Source organism: Pteropus vampyrus, unplaced genomic scaffold (assembly GCF_000151845.1).
Source record: "Pteropus vampyrus isolate Shadow unplaced genomic scaffold, Pvam_2.0 Scaffold339, whole genome shotgun sequence".
NCBI lineage: Eukaryota > Metazoa > Chordata > Mammalia > Chiroptera > Pteropodidae > Pteropus > Pteropus vampyrus.
Window position 1 is genome coordinate 67,149 of NW_011889120.1, and position 21,000 is coordinate 88,148.

General features: G+C 35.1%; 1 protein-coding gene across 2 annotated transcripts in view; it reads left to right on the plus strand.

Annotated features, from left to right (window-relative positions):
* The window catches only part of CNKSR2 (connector enhancer of kinase suppressor of Ras 2), a 130,215-nt gene that overhangs the window by 52,551 nt on the left and 56,664 nt on the right, over positions 1-21,000 (plus strand). For both annotated transcript variants that reach the window (XM_023522342.1, XM_023522343.1), the window contains one exon: positions 5,604-5,818. In XM_023522342.1, coding sequence (XP_023378110.1) covers positions 5,604-5,818 — 215 coding nt within the window. The remainder of the gene's footprint in view (positions 1-5,603; positions 5,819-21,000) is intronic.

Genomic DNA, 21,000 nt, shown 5'->3' on the forward strand with positions numbered 1-21,000 from the left:
AGCAGGAGAAAGAAGGGAGAGTTGCTCAGGACAGTAGGTAAGAGGGGCTAGGATCCAATGAACAACCCAATAATTTGGAATATCCTTAATGTCTAATATCCTTTCATTCAAGCATTCGAAAAAAATTTAATAAATACCTGCTCTGGGCCAGGGTCTTTGCTAGGACCATTTGTAACAAAGATATATAAGCTCCTGCAAAAAAGCAGAAAAACTTAGACAGATATACTACAGTATAATAAGGATCATATATACCAAAGGCACTAGGAAAGATCTAAGGGAACGTAGGAGAGTGAGCAATTAATTCTGTTCAAGGGAACTGTAGCATTTGTAATAGCACCAAAAATGCTTTATTATCTAAGGAAAAGTTTATTTTCAACCAATTCTGTATACTATTGTTAAAGCATAGCAGCTACATATTTTAGATAGATCACTGTAAAGCACTCCATCATTGTCAGTATTCTTAAAATTACATTTAGTGTTCTATCTGAATTTAACTGTAGCTATATATAATTTATAATAAGCTGCTTGCCATCAATTTCAGAATAAAATGCAAACAAAATCCAGAAATACTTATCTTTTACCTTTATTGCATTTTTAGAATACAGTAAGAAAAACAGAACACAATTCCTGCCTCTATGGAAATCCTAGTTAGAAAGTTCCAGATGTGCAACCAGTATGAAAAGCCAAGTAACATAATAATAGTTTAATTATGAGACACTAGCATAGAGCTATCACAGGGCTTATGATAGGGTATCAAATAAACTCTACAATTAATAAATGTTTTATGCTTAGAGGAGTAAAAAATTATTCTAAGAGGAAATGGTCAGCAAAATTTTTAAATGGGCTCTTATCTTCATTTTTTTACTACATTCTTGACTATTATTATTAATTTTAATCATGAACTGGTGTTGTTACCTAGAGAGACACCTTCAAATTTTCCAGATTATTTTCACGTATATTAATTTATGTACGTTTGCATAGGAATGAGTCAATTGTATTTAATTTAATGAGCCTTGAAAAGTTATACAAGCTTAAAAATACTTTGAATTTATTAATAGTGTGTATTTCATTTAAATCTAACAATCATGCTTATAGTACTCTTTTTTTCTTTACCAACAGCACTACAGCATCAAACCATAAAGTTATTTTTCCATATGAACTTTGCTGTCTTATGAAATTAAAATGCTGGTATATACATGCAATGGTAAACATTTCCAAGCTATAATCAAAGATCTGTGTATTTAGAATTAGAAATAATTTGAGCCATTTTGCCAAGGACTGCTATTTATTTAAGAATGTTATTTATTAAGTCTATTTCAATATTTTAGTACAATGAAAAATTTATAAAAGGAGCAATACTTATAAGCAACATTATTTGTTTAAATAAATAATACACTTTACTTTTTGAAGTATGTATTTTGATTTACATTGCTAAATTCATAACTTTACAACTAGTAAATGCAAAGGCTTGATGTTTTCCAAAATAAATTTTAATTAAGACTTTTTATCTCAGTTTCTTTGTCTAATTCAATATATTTTCCTCAATTTTGTGTTAGTAGTATATAGTATACCTCTGTTTAAAAAAATTACTCCATGAAAAGTCAGTTTTTAAATCTTCAGGTTTTTTCCTTGTGGTTAATGATATAACCAGACATATCAAAGACTTAATTGCATTCCTCAATGACTTATCTCCATGGGAATCTCAGAGAAGATGGCCCCAAAATACAATGAATACAATTATGTTTTTTTGTATCCTGTGTGTGAAGTATGTTTCTTCTTGTTTTTGTGCACATATACTTCAATCAATTCTTCAAAAAGTATCAAACTAGTTTATATATGTATGTATATGTGTGTGTGTATAACATATAGAGTGAGTAAAACAACTGCTTATTTATTGGATTTTTCACTTTTCAGAAGATTTTCTGGGTGACATGTAGAAACAGTGTTAGCGCTATGTACTGCTTCAGTTTCAGTGCCCATGAAGTTTGTTTTAAAACCCAAACACTAAAGAATGTTTGAAAATACATCATTCATAACATTGAAAATCTAGAGGACTAATTCTGCAAAGCAGTTGAATAGATATGACAAAGAAGACCCTCCTTGAAATCTTTACCCTCCTCTCCCACCCAGTTAGGCAGAATATATTGACCTGCATCAACTCACCCAAATTTCCTCTGTGAAAGTATAGAGATCTACTCCATGTGAATTTTGAAATCTTAGGTGATCGTTTGTAAAGTTGTTTGCACACCTTGAAAGGAAGCCATTAAATAAACACTACCTTTTTTGGTTCATTAATAATTTTATCGTGTCTAGCTCGTCCTCAGACTTTCAAAGAGTTTAGCAAAATATATTAAGTAAACTCTATCAGTATACATAATAAAAAGCCATAAAGTTGGCACATTTCCTTAAGAACAGAATTAGAAGTCTCCTAATGGAATTTTTTTAAACACATGGACTGATCATAGTAATCGATTGTGAAATTTAGCTGGGCAAGGAGGGAAGTGAGGAAGACATACGGTGACTGAGAAGTGTTGGAAGGTAGGAAGATCGGTAGTTAAAGGAGGAAGGATTGTTGGACTTGGAGTGCTGTGTGGGCGTGCTGGTAACACAGAAGGTGGTAGTTGGAAAATGGGATTCTGGGAGGGATTACAGCCTTTGCAAATGATAAGATAGAGCATATGACCACAGGAATGGGTAGAAGAAAAAGCCTCAAGGAACTGAGAGGCCAGAATATTGGAGGGTGAATATGGAAGTCACTAAGAATTATGGCAGAAGTAATATTTGGGTGCCTGGGTTTAAACCCTGGTACTACATACTTACCAACCGTGTGTGCTTGGGCAAGTTATATAACCTGTCTCAGTTTCCTAATCTGGTAAAATGAGAGTAATGATAGTATATTTCTCAATTATGAGGATTAAACATTTTAATACTTATAAAACCCTTAGTATGTGGCATATGGTAAATGATATATAAATGTTAGTAGTATTTTTGTCATCATCATAATTATTATTATTACGATCCAGTCCTGTGTGAGTCTTTGCTTTACATTCATTCAAAATTTATTAAGCAACTATTGTATTCCAGGCATTATGCTATGTATCCTTTTAAAACTTTTGTATGATTTTCTTTGGCTGTTCTGTGATTTGGGAATTTCAAGTTAATCAAAAATAATATACTGCAATCTCAGCAAAAACCTATCCTTGAAGTCTATGCCATGAGTTCTGCTTGCTAAAGTATAATGCTGTTTAGTAAGAATACAGACCCAGAGGGAAATGAGACAGGCCAAAGCAATGAATACTTGGACCTGGAAACTAAACTTATTCAAAATAGCAAAAGAAATGCTTACAGCAGACCCAGTAATAGGCCTTGAAAAAGAGTCTAGCCATATTGTTGAAGCATGGTGGTGTCCAAAATATATGGTAATAAGAGTTAGAAGGCAGTGAAAATGGGAAGTTAACATTGTGATGGTCTAACATAAAACAATGGGTTAATGCCCTGGCATGCAGGTTGAACACAAGGGGCTACTATCTAGGAGATTGGCTTTCAAGACCTAGACATGTGGGCATTTAGGAATAAGACAAATCCAGGTACTGAAAATGAAGTAAAAATCACTAAAATAATGATCCTCTTTGTAAAGGACCACCCTCAAAGTCTAGGGCTCCTAAGAGAGCAGGCCTAGGCTGTTCTCTATTATTTATCAAAAGTGCCTTATGTTTGAATTATCACCTGGCCAATTGCCACAGGCAGTTTCACCTTCTGGCTCAAAACACACATATTTTTCATCTACACAAATGCCAACCATAATGTTGCATATGAGTGAGTGTGTTTTGCAGACTGTAGCTAAAAGTCAGTGTAAGTTTAAGCGGACATGGGGAAGAAAAACAATGTGATGTGAATTTTGTTCTCTGTGTTTAGGCAAGCTACGACCTATATCTATGCCAGTGGAATATAATTGGGTGGGGGACTATGAAGATCCAAATAAGATGAAGAGAGATAGTAGAAGAGGTAAGTGTTCTAGAATTTCAGTGTAGGCTGGGTTGTTGGAACAAAAAGCAAATTTAAATGTTCTTTAAATAGGATGTTATGGATTCAGTGGAAAAATTTTCATTCTTTCAGTGACTTTGTGGTACACCCAAACCAACTCAGACCAACATTTGACTATATTGATCTATTATTAAATAGATATCTTCTCTGAATGCCTCCTTAGGGATTCAGGGTAGATAAGTACAGTGTAAAAAATGAATATCTGATTGTTATTTGAAAGTTAATATTTGGAAAACAAGGTCAGAAGTGTGAAACTGCATAAAAGTTCAGTGAATAGAAAGAGTTCGTGATCAGTCCCCATTGGTCCGCAGTGCAACTTCACTACTTTTATATGAGTGCAACCTTAAAATGAGCATTGAAGCACATGGGTAAAAGCTAATAGAAACTGGGCCAGTGACTAATGAAAATCATATAGATTTGGGGGAAAAAAAAAACCTGCTTTGCTTTTTTTTCTCTCTACTGTTTGCTGTTCAGGGTTATCTTCTGACTTTGGGGGTGGGCTACACTTGAAGTATCTTCCAAAAGTAAGTTTTTATGTTCACTTATCCTGCTATTGAGGTGAGCAGTAAAGAGAGGAACTGAAAGTCTCACTACTAAAAGGGGTTGAAGCAAGTGTAGATACAGTGGGCCCAGTAGGTCATGCTGTTACTTCCACTTTCTGAAATCAAGAACCATAAAGTTATAGATGAAAAATAAAACAAAGCAAAAAACGATTCATAAAACCTAAGCTCACTAAGATTCCTTCACGATATGTTTAACCCATTTGCCTGTTATTTCTTGCCAATGTACAGAATTTATTTTGTTACTACGCAAATCCACAGACCACCCAGGGATAATCAAGCATGAATATCTGCTTCATTAGTCACTTAACACTTATTTTATGGAGTGGGCATTTTTGAAAATGTTGGTAAAAACAGGAACATTGATAGATCCCTTTGCATCTGTGTGTTCATTCCATATTCCAAACTTTAGTTTCTAACCTTGTTTGTTTTATAGAAGTAATCAAGAAAAAAATAAAAAGAGAAATACTCATCATATGCCATCTCTGAGTCACTCTTTTGGAATTTCATATGATAGTGACATCTTTAGGGAAAAAAAAAACTTTATGAAGTACTAAATACTGACTATCAATTTAAGCTTAAATTTTATAAACTAAGTTTCCTGACTGTTGTTCATAATATGGACTTTAACATCTCCAAAAATGCTACATAGCCTACCAAAGGTAAATGTTTGTTATCAATTTTTAGCAGAATCCTTTGGGGGAGCTTGTTAAAATTTTTATGAGCCACACACCCAGAACTTCTGATTCAGGTTCGGCAGGTGATTCTCATATAGTTGGTCCAGAGAGAAAACTTGGACATAAAATCTATAGGCTGTCTATTTCTTTTTGCCCGATGATCCCAGATAGTTAGGATCCTTTATATTTCTACTACATAGATATTTTATAAATCACATCAAATTACATTTCTGAAGTGAAATCTAATAGCACAATTAGGAAAGAATGGTAAATTTGGAATATTTGTGTATTTATATTGGTGTATTTATCTCTTTTTATATAGAAAACTCTCTACTCCGATATATGAGCAATGAAAAAATTGCTCAAGAAGAATACATGTTTCAGAGAAACAGCAAAAAAGACACGGGGAAGAAGTCTAAAAAGAAGGGCGATAAGAGTAGTAGCCCGACTCACTATTCATTGCTACCTAGTTTGCAAATGGATGCACTGAGACAAGACATCATGGGCACGCCTGTGCCAGAGACCACACTATACCATGTAAGTAAAATTTCAGACTCTGCGATACAGCTTTTATTGGGAGACTCTTTGAGGTAAATTCCAGATTATTTATTTTTATCCTAGTGCCAGATTTCACAAAAGATCTTAAGTTTAGAGTATATGCTCTTTAAAAAAGCATGATGGCTTATTGATTCATTCTTCAGTTCATGTGTTCAATGAGTTCAAATGTTATAGCAGGTTAGATTTTTAATAAAATAACCTAATATGCACAGAACTGATGGAGAATAATAATTAGCTGATTAATCATCAGTGTAATAATACACAGTAAATAGATAGCTATAAAATTCAACCTTAAAGATTTTTAATATATTCATGATTTTATTTAAAAATGAACACTTATTAGACTTGGAGCATGGTGCTTGAGGTAAAAAATGGGAAGACATAGCATATCACATGGTGAGAAACACGATGAGTCCCAACATAATTTGAGGGTTGTAATGAGCGGTTGCAAGAAGTATTGGAGGAACATAGGAGAAGGAGGATCTTAGCCTTCAGGGGAAGTAAAAATAGGCTTCAGAATGGGTAGCATTCGCGTGAAGAATGAATGTAGTATTATTGGTGAAAGTATTGTGGGAAGACATATAGAGGTGTGCCACAAATGTGTGAAACTGTTATATTCTAGGGAGTTCCCATGGCTCAGAATGACTGGTTTGTTAAAATTGGAGAGAAAGCACATGAGGAGGGAGCAGTAGATGGGCCTAGAGAGGTAGGTGGGCTTAGATCAGGAATTTTATGATAAAGTATTAGACTCTTTCCTGCAGTGATAAAGAGCTACTGAAGAATTTTGAGCTGGGGACTTGCATGATAAGATGGATCTCTCTCATGCAGAGCGTTAGTCAAGATATATGAGGCCAAAGGCAGGGCCATTAAGCCCAGGCCAAAAGATGATGAGAAATTAGGACAGTGGCAATGTGGAGGCTGAGAATCTTGTTAACCAGAACATTCAGTTCACAAAATGAACTCATTTTATACCATTTTGATTAAAAAGGAATTGCGTGTGTGTGTGTGTGTGTGTGTGCGCGCGCACGCACACACGTGCGCACGCCAGTGGAACTATAGCTTCCTATTAAAAGCCCTTGAAAAATATGGACTCCAATTTGAACAACTGTACTTAACGCTCAGAGTATCAAAAAATTTTTATCTGTCCACTGCTGTAGAAGGTATAGCATCTAGGTATACAAGATTTGAAAGATTTAATAACTTATACTTGTGTTGGTTTTCTGAGTAAATTTTTTAAATCATCTACTTATTCTATAGCTCTCTCATAAAACTAGAGTGTAGAAAAATGTTTTCATTTATTTGGGTCAAAGTAGGAGTACACTAGGTGCTCATTCTGTCCTCCTGGTCCCCAGTTACACACACCTAAGCCTCTTCCTCCCCAAGATAACAGTACCCATATCAAAACCTGCTTCTCTGAATGACTGACAAATTATTTTCTCCACATGTATTTGTAGTCAGTCTGAAGTCAATACTCTTAGCTATATGAAAGGAGTCACTTCAGCTGTCACTAGTCAGAAAGGTTGTCTGAACGTCGAGCTCCCTCTAGAATCTGCTGTTCCAGACATAAGTAACAGTCTGAACAAAGATCTAAACGTAAGAGACAGCTAGCCTATTCAAGAGAGAAGTGGATAGTGAGAGATGAGGCTGGAGAGGGAGGAAGAGGCCACTTTATCCAGAGAGTGTAAACTATTAAAGTTGGGATTTATCCTAAGAGGAGCAATAAGCCATTGAAGGAAGAGGAATAAGCCATTCGAGGCGCGTTTAAACACTCAGTCTGTGCCATTCTGTCATGTATGTCTAGACAGGAGCATACTGTGTGAGGAAGGAAAATAAAAAGCCAAGTCTTGTGGATTTTGAGTTATTAAATTTTGGAAGATACTAAAAGGTGACTCAAACTGATAATCAGGAATATCATGATTATTCCCTAGAAGTATAAATTGTTACCACCTCCTCAAAGGTCATTATTTAGTTATATGTTTCAAGAATCTGGTCTAGTGACTTCAATTCTAGAATTTTATTCCAAGAAAGAAATAAGAATCTACTTTTGCCTCCTACTTTTGTTATATGACCTGACTATAACATGATATTTCCAAGATAGATAATATTTATCTCAACTGATTTTTGACAGAGAGACAGCACGGAATAAAGGATATTGTTAATGATGGGGGAAATCCTCCCATGTACCATTAACCCACTAACCCCAGAATAGAAGGCTGGAAGCTTTCTAACTGTATTCTCTGGTTTAAAATAAGTTAAAAAGATTTGTTAGCCCCAAAGACCTTCTTAGATGCCTATAACCAGTGTTCAAAAAGAAAAGAGAACACTCTCTCATGGGTTTTCTCCTAGACATTAAGTTCCCTTGAGGACATTGCATTGCACTTGTTTAGTACTTTCACAGTTATCAAAGGGGTTTCCATATTTGGTTCTGTCTTTTGAACCTCACAACAACTGTATTTGCAAATGATAGAACTCAAATTCTGAAAGATTAAGTGATTTGCCCAAAGCTGTTTTGCAAAAAAAAGTGCAAGAGTAAGGACTAGAACCCAAATCACCTACTCCAGTGATCTTTCAACACACTACCTTGGTATTCCGTGAATGATAGGCATTCCATACATGGACAGATTTGTGCTTTAATGACTCAATGTGTGAACTTTGAAGAAAAAGTTGACTTTAAGAAACATGTACCCTCATATGCTGATTTAAATAAGTTTTCCAGTACCTAGATTGATTTCTGCACAGATTTCTGTTTTTCTCTGTTACTATTTTTTATGAAATTTAGAAAAACATACAGAGCAGCTGCTGTTAGAAAGCACAAGTAGTTATTCTGCATGATCTATTGCTGAGACTACAGAGTATTATTGTTAAAATTGCCTGGACCTTGGAGCCAGAACAACATACATTTAAATGATTGCTTCTTATATTTCACAGAGATTCTTGTTTTACTTTTTTTTACCTGTTCATACACACTTATTTAAAAATGAAAGAATTTTTCCTCATGTTAAATTTCTTGAAACACAATATCAATATCAATTTGTAATCTAATCACCTTCATGATGAACCACTAATCTTTATTCTTACCAATTATTCCTTTGGATAACTCAGCCATTTTTAATGGAGTAAGACTTAAATAGAAGACTATGAAGATTAAGTACTGTGTTTCATAGGCTGCTATCTCTGCTGTAATACTAGCTCCATGTGGTCTGAGTTCAAATTCAGAATGAGTTCAAATTTGGAGAAAATTTAGTTGAATTTAATAGCAGGATCATATCAGCATTAAATACCCTTAAACAATTTAATAAAAGTGTGGCGGGAGTAGATTTTCCTTATAAGGAGACCTAGATTATAATCCCCATTGGTCTATTTTAGAAAGCAGCCCAAGAAAAATACACAAAGCAGGGCAGATACAGTTTGGCTGTAGTGTTTGACTCATTCCTTTTAGCAATTAGGACAGAAACGTTAATATAATAAAGAAGATTTAGAAGTTTATGATATTGCAAAATACACAATTTTATTTTATTAATTCCATATATTTGTTACTCTAGTTTATATATTTTTTCTTAAACTTATTTAAAAGGGAAGTATTCACTATACGCAAACTACTCTGATCATCCGCCAGTTTTTGCCAACCCTTACTTTTGGACATTCTGTTCCTTCTGCTGAGAATACTTTCATCCCTTCTTTCCCCCGGCTGACTCCTATCTAAACCTGAAATTGCAGAGACACTTGCCCTGACCACTATATTTTCTTCAAAACCTTTCTTATGATTTATAATTATATATTTATTTATGTGATCATCTGCTTGGCGTCTTTCTCCCCTGAACGTGGTCAGGGGAGCATGTTCATGTTCATGAGAGAAGCAGTTTCTCCATTTTTCAGCACTATATTTGAACACTAATAGGTATTGTTCCTCATAAGCACTCAATAAAAATGTGATGAAAAGTGAATGAATGAGTGAGTAAACGTGACAGGAACTATAATGTGTTTCTCAGTATCTCTCAGTTGATGACCTCAGCCTGCAAACAGAGCCACGTCCATATCCTAGGCCAGCCCTGCCCAGCACAAACAGGCCTTCAGTTGGAGTGAGAATTGCCAGGAACTGATTACCATACACTGGTGTCTCATGTGCCTGGGGAGGACCCTAGGGCTCTGAATGTCTTCCATCATGTTTGTCTAGTCCATATGACTAATTCTACTTTGTTTTACCGATTAATATTCAATTTCGCTCTAATTGGAACCCTGCCATTATTGGGTCCTCCAAGGGGCGTCTGGCTGATTTACTACTACAGACCACAGACCATGTTGAACCTATCTCTGGCCACCCACCCCATTTAAAAGAGTACTGGAAGCACCTAGTAACTTACAATCACCATGCTGGGCTCCCTATCAAAGCAGGTCCCGGTTTGCACCTTCGATCAGGTGATTTGCAAGACTTTCCTGCTCCACAGATGCCGTCAGTGTAAGAGGATTAGCTCCCCCTCCACCCCTGCCCCAACTCCTGCAGCTCAGAGCTTAAACTCCAGCTACTTCTTGCTTTCTTCCTATCACTGCTATCTCATTGTGGAGGTCGCAATATGCCTGTCAGACAAGTATGTTATGGTATTTTTCAAGAATACAGCTTTATCTATTCTGATTCTCTCTCTAAAAATGTGGGAGTTGTTAGCTGCCAAAGCTCTCATCTGACCTGAAAACACATGAAGAAAAGGCAGACAGCAATGTGCGTGTCTGTGAGTGTGTGATTCAAATGTCATGGTAAAAGCCTTTAGATAAAAAATAGTTAGATTCAGGACTTTTTTTCCCTTATTATGACATATATATGATAACTTGCTAACATATTAAAGCTGTTAACTAAATCGATAAGCAAAATAACAATTTATTTTAAATCTATATGCTGAGATGCCAGAGAAGTAAAATTTGATTGTGAATCCAGGCGATATGCAGGTATACTTTGATAAACTGAATATTGTGATTTTAGACGGCTTATTTAAAACAGATTTTGAGTAGGTGTTCAAAAATCTGGATAATTCCCTTCATAACATTTCAACATTTGTGTGGCTTGTCTTAGTTATTTAGGGTATAACTGCAAACATTCAGTTGTTGTTTTACTTCTGATAAGTGCCTTTAGCCATTTTCATCAATTTGGGAAGGGATTTTTGGTGGAATTCCTGGAGGAAGGAGGTAGAGAGCTGTTAAAAGACATTTTGTTTTGTTAAATTTAACAAGTAAATAAATATGAAACAGACACTATTTTAAGTAATTTATAAATTTTAACTCATTTACTCATAACAACCCTATGAGAAAGGTGCCGGTGTCATCCCCATTTTACAGATTAGGAAGCTGAGGCACATGGATTAAGTAAATAAGTAAGTGGTAGAGCTGGGATTTGAACATTGGCAGTCTGCCTCCTAGTTAGCACACTATGTTGCCCCTCAAAAAATAACATAATTTAGCAGCAACTCAACACCAATTCCAATAGTGTCAGCCATGTGTAAAGCCCAATCTAAGTGCTATGGAATATATATAAACATAATAATATTGCCACTGTTACTACTAATAATAGCTACCATTTACCAATTGCTTATTAAGTTTCTATGGTAAGAACTTACATGTATTATCTCACTGGATCCTCAAACTGACCTTGCAAGGTTGCTATTATTGTATCTAATTGCAGAACTAAAACAGAATATACTTTACTTATGGTCATACAGCTAAAACATAGCAAACTTGAAATATAAGTCTATGCATTCTGGCTCCAAAATTCACGTCTTTAGATGAATAAAGCCATTTCTGCTCATAAGGCTTTTACCATCTATAGAGAAGACAGAGCTATTATTATCACACAGATGAAAATATGCTATATTGCCATCATATAAACATTTATAGTTAAATTTTTCTGCAATTACAAAGGTTGGTTTGTCTAATAGCTGCTTGACTTAAATGCATTGTTTCAACATCAGTGTAGATAGAGTAAGAGGGCAGTTAATTTTAGTGGCTAGAAAGCCATATCTGAGCTAATAGTTGTTTATAACAACCACTTTCTCTGCATTTTGACTTTATTCACCTACGTGACAGCCATAGTACAGTGTGACATGATGTTTCTCCTCACCAGAGTGCATGCAGACATGTTAGACATCCATTCTAAATATTGCTGTGATCATATTTGTATGTACTCTCTGGTTCTTATGGATGACTTGATTATTTCTAGAGTGCGAATGCCAAATTCATAGTAACACTGGCAAAGCCCTACACGGGAATAGCGGAGACTTTGAAAAGTGTTTCCCATTGGGCCCCTTCACTAGGGCAGTGATTCTCAAAGTATGGGCTGTTTTTGGCGAAAACTCCTGGTAACGGAGGCTTGCTGCAGAAATGGCAGTCCTTTCCTTGATTCTTATGGGCAAATAATACATAATTTCACAGACTTTCATTTTCACTTGTGACTAGCTAATACTTTATAGCACCCTACTAAATCATTGTAAAAGGTTACAAATTGAATAATCATAAAATAATGCATTAATAGATTGTACTATTATTGGTTTGGGTCTTCATGGTTTTCAGGATCAATGCTCTATTAAAATATCATCCAGAGTTTTTTTAAATTACATGTAGTTTTCAGTTTCTGGGTTTTTTCCATTATAAGTTATTTTTAGATTTCATCACTATTAATTTCAGTTTGTTTTAGGTTCCCTGCTTTACCTTTTAGCACATCGTGATTCATATTACCCATAATTTTCTAAAAATGATAGTATGAATCATCCATAACCGATAGTACTTATACAGTCATATTCTATTGCTATCACCTAGTTATGTTTCCATTGGAAAGGAAGGACAAAGAACCACAGGGTCTGTTGGCCTGTCTTAGGAGGCAATCAAAACTGTTGAGATCCACTGCCTTAGATATAGATAGGTGGTTTAAAAAAAAAGAGAATAAAAGAAATCTTGCCTTTGTCTATAAATACAAGCAGTTTATGGTATACTAGTCCATGAAGAAATCTAAGAGGAAAATTCACTTGTGTTTCCTGACCCATTTATACTAATAGTTATTTTTGCTTCCATACTTTGAAGGCTTTTTTTTAACAAATAAACTATCAACACCCCTCCCACCACCACCTATTTTCACATTCACCACCAACTGGTGTACTTATAATTGAACTGGCTACACTAGGCTGTTAAAAATAGAAATACTCATTGAGTGTTTAAAGATTTACAAATATAAACTTTCAGTTCCATACAAGGTGGAAAACACATTTCATTTTCTTTTTCCTACTAATCATAGTAACTACAAAATACCTGGACAAAATATATATCACCTATCAAAAGACCCTGAAAGGTAAACAAAGAAGGCAGTCAGGCTAGGGACCTTCAGACTTGAAGAACAACCTAGCAGTGAGTCTCCTGGGGTATTTGTTCTTGCCTAAAAAAGCTTCCAACCTTAAATCATTAATAGGCACAAACAGAATAAAGCCCTCCTCTCTTTAGCCAAATGACCAGGAAAAGGGCAGCCCAACAGGATAGAACCTTTTAACAATACCTGTCTGTTCTCAAGGGGAAAACCATTTTTAAAAAATCATGCTCCTCTTCTACCACAACAGCTATAAAAAGGATTCATTCACTAAGAAGACATAATAATCTTAAATGTACATTCGCCAAACAACCAAGATACAAAATACTAAAAGTAAAATCCCAAAGAACTAGAAGGAGAAATTGACAGATCTACAATTACAGTTGGAGACTTCAACACCCTTCTCTCAGTAATTAATAGAGCCACTAAACAAAAACTTAGCAAGAATATAGAAGTACTGAACTATCCACCAACAGTATTGGACTCCCAACAACAGCAGGATACACATTCTTTTCAAGGGCATGAGACATTCATCAGGATAAACCATATCTTGGGTTATAAGACAACCCTGACTATTAAAAGAACTAAAATCATGCAAAGTATATCCTCTAATCATAATGGAATCGAACTAGAAATCAATAACAAATGGCAAGTATGTCTCCAACCACTTGGATGTGAAAGGAACACCCTTCTAAATGCTCCGTAGGTAAAAAAAAAAAAAAGGAAGTCTCAAGGAAAATTGAACTGACCGAAGATTAAAACACAACCTATGCTTAGAGGAAATTTTAAAGCGCTAAATACTTATATCAGAAAATGAGAAAGGTGTCAAATCTATAATCTAACCTCCCACTTGAAGAAACTAGAAAAAGAACAACAAAAAATCAGCAAGCAGAAAGAAGACAATAAAGAGCAGAAATCAATAAAATTTGAAAACAAAAACAAAAGAAAATCAAATCGAAAGCTGTGCATTTTTTGAAAAATCAAAAAAGAAATTGGTAAAGCTCTAGCAAGACTGACAGAGAAAAAAAGGAAGACTCAAATTACCAATATCAGAAATAAAAGAGGACTTATTGCTTCAAACCCCATAGATGTTAAAAGTCTAATAAGGAAATACTACAAACAACTCTGCGCACATAAGTTTAATAGTTCAGATAAAATGGACCAATTCCTCAGAACTCACAAACTCCAAAACTCTCTCAAGATCAAGTAGATGACCTGAATATTCATATAACAATTAAAGGAATTTAATCATTAAAAGACTTCAAAAAAAAGTGTAGAAATACTGAAAAACCTATTGCACCAGTACTTTTGTATTGATTGACAGCAGAAGTAATCCATTTGGCTTTTATTATTTTGTTCTGTGGTGCTCTTAAAGTGTGGGCAGTCTGAAAAAGATTTAATGCATAGGACTTGTGACTTAATGGAATTCCTAAGAGACTAATTAAACTCATAAATTTTATTAATTGTGAAAATGTTTCAATGATTGAAATTGTTACATAAATTTTTAAGTTTAATTAAGCATTATACAAACAATATAAAAAGATTCACTGATATGCCTTCACTCTTGAGAGAGATTTCTGCTTACACTGTATAAAACTTCAAGAAATTGTTGTTTCAAAAGATTGTTGATAAACTGAAGTCAGTCCTTTCGGTTTCATGTTTGAACAAATGGGGTCTCATTCTGCTAGTTCTTGGTTAGATAATGGCTGCCAGGAAGCAAAACACAAAATCTGGCTTAATTAGTGAGGCATCATACAAAACAGGACACAGAAGAATTGAATTAGGAATTTATTAAATTGAAATTTATTAAATTTAAGTCATTACAAATCCCTCGTTGCCTTCAAGAAAATAAAATAAAACATAAATTCTGATGAGAGGCCCTTGGTTTGGTTGCTAAAGTCACTAATTATGAACTATTTGGGCACATACCTGCATTAGTCAGAGAAGTTAAAGAAGCCCCATTCTCTATCATATGGTAAACCTATGTCTCCCAGCTTTATAGCCTAAAAAACTTCCTCAAATTTTGTTGTAAATAGGCCTCTTTTGCTCCCATCATCACCGTACCCTTATTACTTCACCACCATAACTCATTTAATGAAACATCTCAAGTTTAATAAAACTCCAGTTTTACTCCTAAAACTCTTTAAAGCCTCTTATTGAAGGACCATAACATATCAAATTATATTCTTCACTCATACTCCTAAAATATATGATCCCTTTGACAACACCCTGTAATGTCACAAAACTATAAGCCTAAAGATTTGCTGTATATACCCAAATTTCTTCCAAAGATTCCTCTCAGAAAACTACGTGTCTGGGTCTCTTAGCCCAGATCTTATGTAAGAATGAAGTTTAAGGCACAGTTATTGACTACTGTTACATTCTAGTTTAAGGCATAATTATGACTACTGTTACATTCTGATTTCTTGAAGATAACTTTTCCATGAACAGTGTTAAATTATTTGCAGCTTTCGTGGACTCTTCATTGGCTTTTGGCTCAAATAGCAACTGGCGGTGACCAAAGTGCATGAGCTCAACCTAGAGTCTCAAGTCTAAATGATATTGCTAAATCTGTTTCTTAACATTGATACAAGTATCAGGTTAAGCGAAGAACAGGATCTTAATAGTCTTGAACCCAAAACAATATGGAATATTGAGAAATAGATCAGTGTTTCAATCCCTATTCCTTATACACAAAAGATTTTAGATTAACTATATGCAAATTTTCCTGCCATAGGAAAAAGGAGAAAAAGTTATTTGCTCATATATTCTTTTATTTTCATAAACTTGAAGTGGCCTCAAGAGGCAGTGCTTATTATATCTAACCACACTCAGGTGAAAGGGCTCAACATTAAAGAAGAAAATTGTCTTTTCTAAGATTCTTCTTTAAGATGGCCAAGAAAAAGTTGTAAAAACACGAGCTTTAAGGCAACTGTATAGGCCTAGACACATTTCTGAACCTCAGTTTCTCATTATTAAAAGGGGACAATAATACCTCACCTGGATATTTTAGAATTAAATCATATATATAACGTTTGTTCCACTGTGCTAGGCACACAGTAACTATTCTTAACACCATATAGAAAAGAAATTAATTTATTTACACGGACAGGAATTTACTTCCTGGGAGCAAATCAGGACGCCTTCCAGGATTCAAACATATGTCCTCTTTGGGAACTAGTGAGTATATTGGTTAGGGTTCAATGCATGAAGCAGAAGCACTAAGTGACATGGAATAAAGGACTAGATTTTATTCCACTGAGGTCCTAGTGAAGATGCCTCAGAGAGCCAGTGATCATGAAGAAAATCTGGATGTGACGCCGGGGAGAGCAAGATAAACTAGAACCCATGAACACAAACTGGAACCCTTCCTCCAACTTCTACAACGAAACTGGAGCCCACCTCCATGGAGAGTCACGAGTTCCTGATTCAAGACTTAAAAGAGTTGAAGGAGTTGCAGGCCCTGCTGCTGACCCATACCAACACAGGTGAGCTAGCAGAAAAGTGACAGTGTATGTGAGCTGCGGCAGTGACTTACACGCTGCACTGACTTTCCGAGCATAAGGACTGCTGCTTCACTTGTATTCTCCAGAATTCACACACAGTCATGTTGTGGCCAACCTTAACCAGGATCGTTGGGGAAGGGCATTCTGAGCTACATAGTTCCAGCTTTGCTAAGTTGACACAATAGGAAACTACACACTGAGGTTTCCTTTTGTGTCGGCACTACAAGCACCTACCAGTTAAACCTGCTTTGAAAATTCTCTGATGATGGTCTATATGAGGATCAGTAGGAAAGTGAAAACTTCTAAATTATAAATCTGGAGTGGACTGAAGGTATAGCCCACCTCTATGAAGGTATCATCCTTACAGCCTACTTATTTAATTTCCCAAAGCATATGTTAGAAAATATAACTTCAAATAGTCTTTTCTCCATCTTCAATCAAAATATTGACTAATATAAGTAACGATTAGGATAAAATGTCTAATTTACCTAAGGGGTTCCTGCTTCATAAAACACATTTGATAATTCTTTAAAAAATGTCTTTGCATACTCTGTTGAAGAATACCAGAAGGCTATATACCTACACCATGTTATTTTAACTAATTGTTAATCTAGTTGCGTTTTAGCATCATATCCTCAATTTTTATCAGATGGCTGCTACTTGAAACAGCCATATGAAATCTTTGCTATAAAAAATTTCTTTGCTATAAAAACTATTTTTGAAGATACTGTATTTTCTACTTCTTTGTGCCCCACATATATATATATATCCTTATAATTGAGTAAAAGCTTTAGTGCCTTGCAATGACAATGTATCTAAAGTATCTGGTACAGTGTCTGGTACTATGATAGTGCACAAATATTCTTAGCATCCTTCCTTCAACCATACTAGCAAAATGTCCTCACCAGTGGGCTGGGAAGAAGCCAAACCTAATCTAGGTGCATTTGAGGCAACCAGTTCTGGAGAAGTGGCAGCAAACTCAGGCCCTGCAGAAACCTTATTTTTCATATCTCAGCTTACATAAATGGCTTTCTTTCTCTTACTCAGTTTTCTCATTTACAAGATGAGCAAAGCGCTACAGAAAAGTCTATGGAAAATGCCATCTAAATTGACAGCATAATGATGATATTATTTCTGCTGCAAACAGAATTTAAAAAAATCTTCCCATCAAATTCTTTTCTCCTTCTGTTAGATAAAACCAATTTTGCTTTTTTAGTCTTAAAATTGTGTCCTCCTAGATGGTTCAGTATGGAAGAGAAGGAAGAGTATGATTTATCTCTCTCAATTACTTTTTTTATAAAATGAATTACGTATAGTGACTTTTAAAACTTTCTAAACTTTTATTTTTTACCCAGTATTCTCTTTGAGAGATTTTCTGTTAAAAAAAAATCTCCAGATCAAGAACAGTGCAGCAAAACTAGAAGATGTAGAAACATTTGAAGTGGTTGTCTTGGAGAGAAAACCACTTGTCTATTCTATAATAGCAAAAATCTCAGAATAAGAACTTGATATATACATACTCTTAGCCATAAAGGTATTTAGATAAAAGCTAGTACTCTTGGAACAAAGTACACTGACATAGCAAGAATTCTATGATGAGAAAATATGTAGAATATATCAGAGCAACAAACCTAAAAATAAAGGTAACCAAAAAAAGCTGTTTATTTTCAAATTCCTTTAAATAAAGCTATTAAGTTAATAGAAAAACAATTTTACTAACTATGATCCAGTCATATCATTGCCAAGAAAATTATCATGTTATATACAGTGACTTCATTTGAGACTCTCAGATTTTGTGTCTTTGTTAGATTCTTCTTATATCATTTACTTCTCTTTTCTTTTACATATAATTTATTTCCTTGTCATCAGGTAGCCTTCAAGAGGCGAATCTGGTTCTCTCAATTTTTTCTGGTCATAAATGTTTCTTTGTTACAAAAGATGAGCAAACCTACCCTGATTTCTCTGACACCCAGATGTCAACAGTTTGTTAAACAGAAGTGTCAGGAGCAGGAACTGCTCTAGTTCTGCTTTTTACATATTCAGACTTTCTGCCTCTGTCTCATGTGCAAAATCTATGTCGATTGTACATGTGTTAATCAAGCACCCCAAAATAGCTGTATCTAATATGGCTGTATCTAATATGGTAATATGATTTCCATACATGGTGGATTTTAAATATAAACTAAATGCCTTTCAATAAATAATTTAGCAGTAAGTGTTAAGACTGACACTGATTATGGGTATACATAATTCCTGAAACATCGTAATTGGATGCACATTGGTGACTAGCCATTTTACCTTCATTTTTAAGTCAGGATCATGTACAGTTAGTGCTCCATGAGATATTCTAAGAGCATCTGGTCCAAATCCCTGATCTTACCAGTGAGGAAGTTGAGGTCAAGAGTAGTTCAATTGACTTGACCACAACCATAGAGCTGGAAGATGGAAAGGAATATAGAGAACTAGAAGTCAGGTCTCCGGATTCCTATCACAGTGTTGCTCCACTGGTTCTGTGCATTCCATTCTTGCTGAAACAAGCATTTGGAGTGTATCACTCTAGCTGGTGTGTTGAGAATAGACTAGAGGGGTAAGTGTAGAAGCAGGAAGACAAGATAGGGTGTGGTCAGTTCAAGTGAGAAATGATACTGGCTTAGCCCTGGTTGCTAAAGTGGAAGTGGTGAGAAAGGGTTGGAGTCTGGATATGTTTGAAAGGGAGCGTGGACAGGATGCACTGACAGACTGCATATGAGATGCCATAACTCATAGCCTCAGTGTCCTGCACATGTACGTGCTCAGTAACTTTTTGATTCATGCTTTCAACAGATTATTAAATGTCAGGTCCTGTGCTAGGAGCTGAGTATAAAGTGGTGAGCAAAGCAGATGGTTTTTTGCCTTTGTAGAAACTAATGCAGTAGTTAAAAACCACATCTTTAGAACGTGAACCAAATAATTTTAAGGCATTGCATAATAATCAGCAGTGTATCAGGTGAAAAATTGTATAACATGATGAATCAGCTCTAAGAGATCTCTCCTGTGTAAGGAATTAGTGGAGAGTCAGGCTTGCCTTATTTGGATCACTGATTTCCTCATCAGTATTAACATAGGGTTTTTTAATTACACTGAGTTCAATTAACACTGTTAATAGGTTTAGAATAAAATGTGATTGCAGTCCCATCCTTGTCTGCCTTGGCTGAGCCTTATTATCTTTCTGTACCTTAGTTTCTATCTCATTTGCAAAATTAAAATGTTAACATGAGCCTTCTCATGAAGATATGATTAATAGTTGCCAAAAAGCCTGAAAATCTTTTTTAACCCACAATCAATATAACTTTCTAATTAAAATAAAATTGAAAACTGCATGAAAATTGAAGGTTCATAAGATGTTATTGGTTTGAATTATCTCCATTAACATAAACCTGTTATTATTAATATCTTTCTGTTTTATAAAATCCTTTCTTTCCACATAGCAATGTGTTATATCACATGTCATGGGAGATTTTCATAAAAGGCTGTCTTTGTGTTAGAAGCAGTTTTTCTTTTCTCTGACATCATTACTGTGACTATAGAATACTTCCTTGGGAGGCGGTATTGCACAGAGTGCTTAGAAGAACAGATTTGGGGCTTGAAAGACCTAGGTTTGAATTTTGATTCTGCCACTACTTGTGTGGTCCTGAGCAAGTTTATGCATTCTATGTCTCAGTTTTCTCTTCTTTAAAATGAGATTAGTGATAACCACTTTAAAGATTTATTGTAAGGATTGATAATTGATATAAAGTACCTGATGCTGTGCCTGACACATAAGCCCTCAGTAAATGTTAACTATTACAATCCAAGAATAATAGTTCCTGATTCCCAAGGATGGTGATTCATGTTACCCTGCTCAACACTGATCACTCCTGTTCTTCCTACTTTACCACCCATAGGAAAAGGGGAATCACTTTATGGGATCCTGTTTAAGATTCAGTCACCTCCTTCCTTTAGCATCTGATATGCATGATATTTTCTTTTCTTTTCTATTATTATTAGTTTCAAGTACACAGTACATTGGTTAGACATTTATATAGTTTATGAAACGATCCCCCTGATTGCTCTTTCTCTCCTCTGGCTCTCCACCTAGCCATTCCATGACTGCTGACTGCATTCCCTATGCTGTGCTCCCCATCCCTGTGACTATCTATCAACTACTAATTTGTACTTCTTTAACTCTTCATCCTTTTCTCCCAGTAACCTCACCCCACTCCCCTCTGACCATCACCCAATTGTCCTCTGTATTTGTGAGTCTTTTTGATTAGTGTGTTCTTTTTGTTCTTTAGATTCAT